We start from the raw sequence: 11985 nt of genomic DNA, 5'->3' as shown, positions 1-11985 counted from the left end.
AAAATTTATCTTTTTTATAATTTAAAATTTTTTTTTTTTTTTTTTTTTTTTTTTTTTTTTTTTTTTTTGTATTTTAATCTTTTCACTGATAATTTTTTGTCTCGTCGCTGTAATGATTTCACGGGAATCAATAAAGATTACTTAGGGTATACTTATGACACATTTGTAAAATAAATGAGAATCAAAATAATTTTGTCTAGGACTCAAGGTGGATACATTAATATTGCAAACATAAGAGGCGAACGTTCTTAAACAAGAACTTTTAAAGCCTGTGTGGTAATTTTATGCATGTTAGTATCATTGCGATATTCAATATGCGTCATAACAAGTGAAGAAAAAAAAACTTTCAGGAGTTAAGTTGTATGTATCAGCAGTTGCGTTTAAGAAATTCAAGCATTCTGATAGACTAATATCATCGACATTATGATTAAAATTGAACTTAAAATTTAAAAAAATTGAACCAAGTTCTTTAAGCTTGTTAACATTTTTTTTATAAAATATGTCCATCGATGTGGAAGGGAAATAAAATCTTATTGAGAGTAAAAGTCACCTCTTTATATTTTGGCTTGCTGCCTCAATTAGACCAGCTGTCCAAAGTTTCCAGATCTTCCCCACAGCCTACTAGTATCAGATTGCGAAATAATTTGAAAATCATCGGCAAACAAAATACATACGGTATAGGGCCTAGAATAAGAGAAGAGATTATTGACATAAACAGGTCGAAAATAAGTATGGGAGGCAGGATATTATACACAGTAGGAAAGATTATTATAACCAGGTTGAAAATAAGTAGGGGGAGGCCAAGGATTGATCTTTGAGTGACTCCTGGTTTGATGTAACCCTTTGTTGTAAATAACTTGAAAGGCAATTGAATTAACAGAAATACCGAATTTGCTAAGAAAGTCGTGATCATCGCAGTCAAATGCAATGAAGAAATCAATGTACTGTAAATGATGTAACATTGGGATATATTATTCAATAAACAGTGGGAAGGCAATAAGGTATTAGATTCATAGTACATAATCTGTTGGGAAGAACATTAATAATGACGTTGTGCGTTTACATAGATATTTGAATAAGACTTATGATGTATGATCCTGGATTCACTTTTTAATAAAAAAATCTACATTGGTGACCCAATTTAAAATTCTTTTTATGTTCATGAACACCACATATAAAAGTATTGAATGTGATGACCAATTAGAGACCAGGTATAGTTATGAATAGTTGACTGGTCCTAGATGCATTATAATTGTATTTTATGCCTACACTTTTTATTTAATGAAAAAACAGGATACAAAAATGGTGTGACAATATACCATACCTGTATTTAGGCATACGTGAGACGAAAAACAGCTGCACTTCTTGAATATTGATCGTTTCAGACTGACGCTAATAAAGAAATATATAAAACGGATAGAATGAAAGCCAAATTCAGCTCGTAAATATTCAGAACCTTCCAATTATCGAAGGAGTATAATTAAAAATGTCTATATTTATTTTTAACTTTTTATCAATTTTATGAGGTTTCCATTTTTTGTATGGTGACCGAATAAATGAATAAATGAAAACCAATACAAAATCTTAAGCTATATAATAATCAACAAGGCAAAGCATACCAGAGTGAGTTTTAAAAATAAGGAATTATTTGTGAAAGTCGAATGTACACATTTAACATATTTGTAAGTAATAATTGAAGTTGGAATTTCTGTTGTATTTAGAGCTACGTTGGTCGTTGTGCACAGGGTCATCCGTGCCTCAATGGGGCATCCTGCCGAAATGACTGTTCACCAAAGGGATACTACTGTGCGTGCACCGATTTCTACCGCGGTGAATTTTGTCAAGACGGTACGTATATTTGGTAGAAGCCCAATGGGCCTAAACTCGGGAAGAAGCCCATCTCGAATTGAAGCCTCCCCACACTTTATAGAAAAGAAGCCCATCTCAAAAAGGAAGCCCATGGGCTTCTTCTCGAGATAGCACAGTACAAACACTGTACATCAATTTCAAAGAAACAAGATAAATTTAAAACACACTTGGTTTACACAGTATTTAGGAGATTTAATTCCAGTTAATACACTTAATGATACAGACTGATCTTACAGTGGCTATATTAATTTTATTGTTTTATAGTAGTCATTCCTAAATTTTATAGAATTCTGATTGGTCAGTTGTTCAGTTTGATTGACAATGCGGAATGATCCATTATATCAAATAATTTTGATAATATTGTTAATATTGATGTAGTTGTCGAACACTTTTCTGTTATTCTTTTTTACATATCAACAATGATAGAGTACAAACAATAATAAGCAATTAGAATAGTTGCGTATTTATACACTAGTGGGAAACTATTATACTAAGGTAGATTAAAATGCAAGAAAACAATTCTGTGGGTCTGCAAGGGCCGAATGATTTTCTTGAATGCATTAATCTAACCTAAGTCAAAGAACTTAAATAGCAGAAGAATGAGCTGTTCCACGTATTTGCATTGAAATCGATGGAACATCCGCCCTCCTTGAATATTTTACTAAGTGGAGAAAATACAGGAAACAAACGAACCAGAGCTGCGCCTTTATAGCGCGGATGCAGTAGAATTTTTCTCCAAGTACCCACAATGCATTTCGACCGGATTTTCCACTATTTTGTGCAGCTGCTCTATCTTCTGATATTTATTATCTTTGCTATATCTTACTAAGCTTTAACTATATTCTAATAATTATGATCAAGAAATCACAACTTACGTTTTCGCATTTAGTACAGTTTTCTTCACTTAATAATAATAATAATAATAATAATAATAATTATTATAATATAATTATTATTATTATTATTATTATTATTATTATTATTATTATTTATTATCACCATCGTCATCATCATCATCATATCATCGTCATCATAACTAAAAGTAGTACTGTGCAGTACTGTACTATTAAAATAAAACTTTATAGAGCTTGCAAAACAGCTTGCAAAAGGATAAAAACCAAACTGAACCATACAATGTCACATTTCTGTATCTGAAAAGACGTGACCTGGGATTTGTGGATTTAAAAATATTTAAAAAAATCACGCTTAGGCCTATGTGTTAGTAGGCCTATGTATAACGTGTGCTGAAGCACAACTATGTTACATAGTTTAGAAGTATTCATTTTTAGTGATCCATGGAAAGATTTTGTATTGGCTAGCAAGAACAAGCTTTAAAATTTTAACACTGTGTACAAATGGTGTGTGTGTGGGGGGAGAGGGTGGGGGAGCCGCAGTTCCCACGGCTCCCTTTGTATACGTCTCTGACAATAGTTATTCATCGTATCCGCACTATAGGCCTGCTCTGCTGATGTGTAACGTCGCTAGCTCTCTGAGGTAACGCGTACTGCAGGAGCACAAACCAGCATAGACACGTATTTAACAAGCACACAGTTTGTATACTGATCATATCACTATAGGAACCAATGACTGCAGCTACAACAGTTGATTAAGAAAACTAACATTAAAAGACGGCGATATTTTACTTAGGTTAGATTTAATGCATTCAAAATTGTCCTTCGGGCATTTCAGGCCCTCGCGGTAACTACGCAGCCATTTTTAGCTCTGATTAGGAGCTCTATGAGTAACCTTAACAATTCGCCTTGAAAATGTCTCTTTCCTCAGATTAGTTCTAGAGTAATGGTGCTTTAATTTATATGAATGGCCTCTAGTGACACTATCAGTATTAGAATAAAAAAAAATCTTTAGAAATATTATCAAAACCATGAACAATTCTAAACACTTTCAATAAATTTGCACGCTGTCTTTGATACATTAGTGTTGGAAGATTTAGGGTTTTCAATCTTTCCTCATATGGGAGATGACGATATTCAGGAAACATCCTAGTAGCTCGCTGCTGTACGTTTTCAAGAAGGTCTTAATCTTTCGTAAAACTTGGGGAATATACAACATTGCAATACTCTAAAATAGGTCTCACAATAGATTTATACAAATTTAAAAGCCTTTTTTATTAGAAAACGAAGAGATCTTTTAATCATTCCTAATTTCATGTTGGCTCTTTTTGAGATGTCAGCAACATGCACCGCGAAGTTTAAGCTACAATAAAAAATGACGCCCAAATCTTTTTCGTTATCCACCGCCTCAAGCATAAAATTAAAGGGCAACTGCCACTTTTTAGACCACTCACATAATGCATTAATATCTGACTGTAAGCTTACACTATCCTCATGTGAATCCACAATTCTAAATAATTTTGTCATCAGCAAACAGTTTTACCTCTGAATCTGTAACCGAGGGTAGATCATTAATAAACATTATGAAACAAAATGGCCCAATTACACTCCCTTGCGGAATTCCACTAATTTCTGAAGACTGACCAGAAAAATTCCCATTTACAGAAACTCTTTGTGTCCGACCAGAAAGATATGCACCAATACAAGTAAGAAGTTTACCACGAATACCAAAACTAAATATTTTTTTTTAAATAATCGTTGATGCGGGACGGAATTGAAAGCTTTCTTAAATTCAAAGTAAATGAAGACAAAGCTACGGGATTCATCAATATTAGTACTCCACTGTTCAAGGACTTCAAGTAGCTGGGTTACGCAATACCGACCATTCCTAAAACCATGCTGTTCATTACACAACAGACTATTACTTTCTAAATGATCCATAATTTTAACACAAATAATCCACTCAAAGGTCTTACAAACAAGAGACGTTAGACTAACAGGTCTGTAATTAGATGGACTGTTCTTACTTTCTTTAGAAAAGCTGACCCACTCTTCTTTCCAAGATACAGCAAGTACAGCACCCTCATTCAAAAGTTTGTTAAATATTATTGATAAAGGAAAAGAAAGCTCATAGCGAAGTTCAAACAATACCCTAGAGTGGATACTGTCAGGTCCGGCAGGTTTGTCAAACTTTTAATTAGACAGTAAAGTTAAAATTTCTTCCTCACTAAAAAACAAAGCACTAGTCAATAAAACATCAGTCACAGAAGGAATTTTAGGGATATTGGATAAATCCTCGACTGAAAAGACACTGCTAAAAACAACTATTCAACAAATTAGCCTTTCCATGATCATCAGAATTAGAGTCACCATTTTCTGAAATCAACTTGGAATTCCTGATCGGCTCTTACTGACTTTTAATGTAATTCCGAAAAATTTTCTCATTAGTTTTGATCTCATCTCTCAGTTTATTTTCAAAGTTTGATTTTGTCTTTCTGATTAAGTTTGTTGCAAGGTTTCTGTCCTCAACGAATTTCTTCCATCTAACCTTCTCATCCGGTCGTGATCGTCTTTTACTTTTACTGTACTTCTTCCAACTTTTATTTTTAAATTTTATAGCTCTAAGGCAATCTTTGTTCATCCATAGCTGCCCTGTCGACAATGACACTTGGAAAAAATTGCTAACGAGTTCCAAGTACGCTGGGATGTCCCACATGCTCGTGGAGCCCTAGATGGTAAACATGTTCCCATTAGACCTCCACGCAGTGGATCCATGTACCACAATTACAAAGGATTTTATTCAGTTGTAATCATGGCACTTGTTGATGCAGATTACAAGTTTCTCTGGATTGATGTTGGTGGTATGGGATGCAGTCTGATGCACAGATTTACAATCAGTCAGAATTGAAAGAAGCATTAGAAGATGGATCCATTGGATTTCCCCAACCCGAACCTTTGCCAAATGCTGACAAGGTCTTTCCATATTTCATATTGGCAGATGATGCATTTAGCCTACGCACATACCTCATGAAGCCATACTCTTCCCGTAACTGTAACATGACAAGAGAAGAAATGATTGCCAACTATTGGATATCTAGAGGCAGACGAGTGGTTGAAAATGCCTTTGGAATTATGGCCCAGAGATGGCAGGTTCTCTTGCCACTAATTCCGCAGAAACCAAGCACTGCACAGACCATCATAGAAGCTAGTGTCTGCCGTCATAACTTCATACGTCTCAGAAACACTGTCATACAGAATGATCATCTGGATACAGAGGATGCTGATCACAATCTCATACCAGGGTCATGGAGACAAGATGCTAACTTACCAGACATTGAAGTATCTCAGAGGGGAAACAGAGACACAGTTGTTGCCAAGCACCACAGGGACTATTTGCGGGCATACTTTAACTGTCCAGCTGGAAGTGTACCATGGCAAGACAGAATGATTGATAGACAATGAACAATTACTATGTAAATCCAGTTCTATATGTTTATTCATTAATTGTAACCAGCAAGTTTTTGCAATACTTAAAATGTATTTAAATGCAATTTGCTGTTTTATCATTCATAATAATAAAGATCCATGGAACCCCATACACTGACAGGCTTCTGTACATGGGGGTGCCACATGTTAGGGGGTGGCTGCTAAGGCGCTGAAGCAAGTGAAGAACAGGAGGATGAAGCAGAAGAGTGTCCTGCCAGCGGTTCAGAAGTTGGACCCTCCTCTTTTCGCTTAAAGTCTGTATCCTTAAATATCAAGACAGTTCTCATGATAACTTTCTGCATCTCCTCCCACACTGTAGGGTGCATGTCATAGATGGATTCTCTGACGTATTCTATGAAGGCTTCTTTCTTGCGGTCTGTATTGGGCCTCACTATATGCTCCATCAAATTCTTCTGCATCTCGAAGAACTGATCCATCTTGTTAGTGAATGTTAAAGAGATGGAGTCAGCAGTCTTTGGAGTTGAAGAACGTGACTCACTTGCAGATTGTGATGTGGCCATGACATCTACGGACTGTCTTGCAGCACAAGGTGGAATCACAAGATCATCATCAGTCTCACCAGCAGAAGCTTAAGGGATGTTGCCAGACAGCAGCTTTGACCTAGGTTAAAAAATAATAATAAATATTTTAAAATGCAACTACATTGTTGATTTTAACAGTTTTAATACAAAATCATCAATTTATACCACATATAAAATTCTGATTGCCATTTAAATTTCTTATAATCAATATCAACAATTTACTTACACTCACAAGAGTCCGTTTTTTCACTTCATATCTGAAGGGTGCAAGGAAAGCAAAGTTCGTCAGTACCCATTCGTCTCTTTCAGACTGCTCAGCAACACCACCACCAGCTTTTGTCTTCTTCAGCTTGGTGAAGCGTGTTCTGAGGCTTTTATACCAGGCTTGCAAATCCTCTACTGTCTTCCCCAGCAATTCCACCTGCTGCTGCCACAAATAACATTTCTATTTGGTAATTTTGTAGCTCTCTAGTTTCTTATTGTAAATTATTTCATTGGATTGCAGCCACTGTACCATCATTTCCTCTTGCTCACTGGTGAGGTGTGTCGAAGTTTTTGACCTTTTTTTTCTTGCTCTGTTGAATCTGTGATTCTGCTTCATCATTTTCAGAATGAGGTGGTGATGATGCCTCACTCCCTAGAGCTTCCTCTTCTTTGTTCCAGATGTGTTTGATCCAATGACCGGGGTAATAATATGAAGCGCTTGAGGCTTTGTTAAGGCATTAAGCGCTATATAAAAACGACATATTATTATTATTATTATTATTATTATTATTATTATTATTTTTATCTTTGTCAGCAGCAGGAGTAGGTGGGCCAGTATTTTTCCTTGGCGTGTTTACTATAGCAAGTACTGAATCGAAATGAGAACGGGCTAGATATGGGTCGTATTACAGCAGATCGGACTTGAACATGAACCAGATCCCCGCTCTGAACGTTTTCAAGACTGCCTGAGAACGAAGTGCAAACGGGCAAGACTGAGCATGAACTGGTTTTAACGGACACGTCGTAGTGCGAACGGTGTAGGAACGTCCTAGAAAGGATTGAAACTTAATGTGAACGGGGTTAAACGGGTTGAGGACGGATTGGAAATTTGTAATAACTTACTAAAAACGACATTAAGCGTAACGTCTTCCCGCTTTGTAACGTTGTACAAACCGTCTGCAATCGTAGTGGACTTACTTCAAACTCTGCTGTGTCGTAGTAAAAGCCAAAATTGCACGTTTGAACCCGTCCTCATCCCGTTTCATGAAATTTTCAGAACGGGCAGGAACGTTCTTCGGACTAGTTTAGTGTGAAGGGGGCATAACGAAAAAATGTGAATTATAAGGTAATACGCCCGCGCGCGATCCAAAGGCGGGGAACACATTGGGTTGTCGCGTCAAAGGTCTCTGTTGCCGAGTGATCTCCTTCTCAATAATAATACCTTTATGAAAAAACGTAGGCAACTCACGATTTTTTGTCATGTGAACGCAGCTTAAGGATGGCAAAATTCTGGTTTGATGTTAGGATTATTGCTCAAAATATAGATTTTAATGATTTTTTTGTGCCTGCTGTAGTGATTTTGATACAATAAAGAAAAAATAGGTGTTCCCTTAATAGGGGTGAAATTGTATTGATTTGACCCTTTTGTGCACTCAAAAAGTGTCCCCGTTCTCTTAATAGGGGTTCCCCTTAATAGGGGTTGGCTGTAGTGTTAAAAGATATATTGCCTCTTTTCACGGAAAAATGTCCCTTCGTCCACTGAATAGAGGTGTTCCAAAGGAGGGGTTCTACTGTATTAGGAACAAGAGCAGGCACTTCGCGAAGCCGTGACGCTCGAGTAATTTCTTTCTATGTTTACCTAAGATAGGCCTATAAAGTGTAGTACCAGTAGTAGAGGTAGGCCTACCATCAAAGGCAAGAGAAAAAGATCGCTCACCTAAATCTAACTAAAAGCTGAGTTAGGTGCTACCTATGGCTCCTATGCCCCCCCCCCTACTAGGCCCCATAGCTAGGGTCGTGGCCTGACACCAACTATGAAGTAACCAACTTCATGGTTCATTTCTCTTTCCAATTTTAAGACATTTTAATGTTGTACAAGTGAACATTCTAAAACATTCCTATCTTATTAGCTCTTCAAATTGTGTATTCTCAAACAGCTCTCAAATATCTTAGAATGTTCATTTACAAAAAAAAAAAAATAAATAAATACCGAGGCGCGATTCGAACTCACGACCTTCAGTTCCGTACAACACAGCGTTAACCGACCGCTCTCCTTACACGACGTGTCCTGTTAGAGTTCGTAATTAATGGCAATTATGAACCCGTGCCGAAAACCCAATATGAAAATATTGATTATTTACGCCACTGTGTACAGTACATAAGCATGAATTCCTCCATGATGTAAGCATGTTTTAATATACTCTATTGCTTCTATTATACTGCCCTTATCGGAGCTTTCGAGATTATGATAACTTGTTTTTGTTGAGTAATAGATGATATGAACTGGTATTTACACCAGTTTTCTATTCGTCCGATCGTGGATTTCACCACTGCGCAGACAGGCGTGGTTTAACGAAAAACGACGGGTCAAATACGGCCAATGATTTTTTTTTCTCAATGAGACATATCACATTCTTTACCTCTCACCATGAAAAGGTAGGCCTACCGATTTCAAACGTTTTCGGTTTCCTTTCAAAATTGAATTCAGAAACGTTGGTCACACCCTTGTGATCCCACATTCCCCCAGGGGTGGCGCCAGGATTTGCAGTATGAGGTTGTATAGATGTGTATAAGAGACAGACGTACATGCACGCTTCAATGAACATTTGGCTAATTGACCTAGAATAGCCACAATACGCTTTTCAATGTGCTCAGTCATGTGTGGTGTCATCTACTCGCAATATCTTTCTAACCGATTGTCATTTCTAAATCATATTCAGTGGTCATAAACTTCAGGTCAAGGTTGAATGTCAAAATATTTTGCGTGCGCGTCATAACGATGATTGTAGTATGCAATCTGGAGAGTGAGCCCTCTGGGTCAGCAGAGGCAGATAAATAAAGACCATACAGAAAGACAATAAATAGAATCACATGTTGTATAATGTTCTGCTAATGTATGTATAACAACTCATCACATGGTGTCGAAAGAAACTTGGTTGCCTCCGGCTGAGGTACAACCCATCAATGGAAATTGTGCATCCTTGTGAAGCTACAAGAGATCAACGCCTGTCTCTTATACACATCTAGATGTGTATAAGAGACAGATGTTAGAGTTCGTAATTAATGGCAATTATGAACCCGTGCCGAAAACCCAATATGAAAATATTGATTATTTACGCCACTGTACAGTACGGTACATAAGCATGAATTCCTCCATGATGTAAGCATGTTTAATTATACTCTATTGCTTCTATTATACTGCCCTTATCGGAGCTTTCGCGATAATGATAACTTGTTTTTGTTGAGTAATAGATGATATGAACTGGTATTTACACCAGGTTTCTATTCGTCCGATCGTGGATTTCACCACTGCGCAGACAGGCGTGGTTTAACGAAAAACGACGGGTCAAATACGGCAAATGATTTTTTTTTCTCAATGAGACATATCACATTCTTTACCTCTCACCATGAAAAGGTAGGCCTACCGATTTCAAACGTTTTCGGTTTCCTTTCAAAATTGAATTCAGAAACGTTGGTCACACCCTTGTGATCCCACATTCACCCAGGGGTGGCGCCAGGATTTGCCCGACGAGGGGCCGAGGTTCCTGACATGGGGCCGATGCCCCCGACGAGGGGTCAGATTTCCCCGACGAAGGCAAATTGGGCGTGGTCGCGAGCTTCGATTAAAAGGTTTCGAAATGGTCCAGGGGGCGAAGCCTCCGAAAATGTTGACAATTTAGGGGTTTCAAAGGCTTGTTTAATCGATCTTAGAGTCTACTAATATGTAGAAAATGCATATAATTTTTTTATCCCTGACGAATTGTGCTTTTTCTCTTCGACGGAGAGGGGGCGGGGGTTGGGTACGCAACTCTTCCACAGGGGGCCATGCGCCGCCCCCCCCCCGCTGGCGCCACCTCTGCATTATGCCCTAGAAACAGGGTTCTTTTGTAACTAACTCGTAGCATGTTTCATTCTATTTTTAGTTTCGAGGGTGTGTTGACAAAAGTGTATAAGTACAATAGTGATACCGGTTTATACGAGTATTTCGTGTCCTTGCCGAACACGAATCGTGTTGTGGGTATGAAGGCGTTTGATATCAATGGTCGAATGTTTCTCTTTGTTGCAAATCAATTGGAAGGATCATCATCTACCACAACATCACGACTGTTTGTGATCAACGATGACACAGGTAATTAAGTGTACAAAGTTCATACACACGCATATGTAATTTATAATACTAGTAATATACACGTGCTCCACACGGTGTTGAAAATGGGTGGGGAAAAGTGGTGATAAAGTGTATTGCTGAATGTCAATGGAAATCGAGGAGGCAATCGTTGTGGAAGTTATGGTTAGCATGTTATAATTTTTTCTAAATGACGTCTTTGTAGATATTATTATGGGTGTCTTGCTGAATAGTCTTTGTGTTGTGAGGAATGTGCAGTTTGATGAAGAGTGGATCCAGAATTTTTCAAACGGGGGCTACAGCAGTTTTAGAATAGATAAATGTAGCACACAACATCAATACGCACCTCCCTTTCACCCTTACTGGATCCGGCCTGCCTGTTGATGCGATTGTTTACTTAAATTCGTGGTGTTGATTAGTCGAGCTGGCTTGACCCCAAAGTTAAACTTCAGTTCCGCTATTTTTTGTCTTTCGTGGGTGTAGCCCACCTGTATTCTCTCTTTTTTCATTGTTTTCATTTTTTCCAATAACTCTTTCAGAAATATAAAACATTTCATGATTTGTTAATAAAATACATTATAAGGTAAAATAAGGACATGTACTTATGTTTCTTAATAAAAACACTCGATAAAATAAACTTCAAATTAATTATAATATACATAAACATATACATAAATGCATACATATACACAACATACACACACACTTAGTAAGTGCGTGTGTATGTTGTTGTTATATATATATATATATATATATAACAACTTTAGAGGCATGCCTCAATGAATATGCCAAATGAATAAGCCAAATATATATCTGTCTCTTATACACATCTAGATGTGTATAAGAGACAGATATAAATCCAGAATTATTATTATTATAACGAAAAAATGTGAATTATAGGGTAATA

The 11985-nt window shown here is 37.1% G+C and overlaps 2 protein-coding genes across 2 annotated transcripts in view; both read left to right on the top strand.

The window, feature by feature from the left end:
* LOC117106792 overlaps window positions 1-1865 on the top strand; it is a 3340-nt gene extending 1475 nt beyond the window's left edge. The window contains exon 2 of the mRNA XM_033248235.1: window positions 1722-1865. Coding sequence (XP_033104126.1) covers window positions 1722-1865 — 144 coding nt within the window. The remainder of the gene's footprint in view (window positions 1-1721) is intronic.
* An 8394-nt stretch (window positions 1866-10259) lies between these two features.
* LOC117106805 (thrombospondin-type laminin G domain and EAR repeat-containing protein-like) overlaps window positions 10260-11985 on the top strand; it is a 22970-nt gene continuing 21244 nt past the window's right edge. Inside the window, exons 1-2 of the mRNA XM_033248267.1 lie at window positions 10260-10367; window positions 10876-11081. Coding sequence (XP_033104158.1) covers window positions 10360-10367; window positions 10876-11081 — 214 coding nt within the window. The 5' untranslated portion in view covers window positions 10260-10359. The remainder of the gene's footprint in view (window positions 10368-10875; window positions 11082-11985) is intronic.

This window comes from Anneissia japonica, unplaced genomic scaffold, assembly GCF_011630105.1.
Source record: "Anneissia japonica isolate Jap-2015-1 unplaced genomic scaffold, ASM1163010v1 scaffold2471_len1564793_cov202, whole genome shotgun sequence".
Taxonomy (NCBI): domain Eukaryota; kingdom Metazoa; phylum Echinodermata; class Crinoidea; order Comatulida; family Comatulidae; genus Anneissia; species Anneissia japonica.
This window is presented reverse-complemented; position numbering and strand designations above follow the sequence as displayed.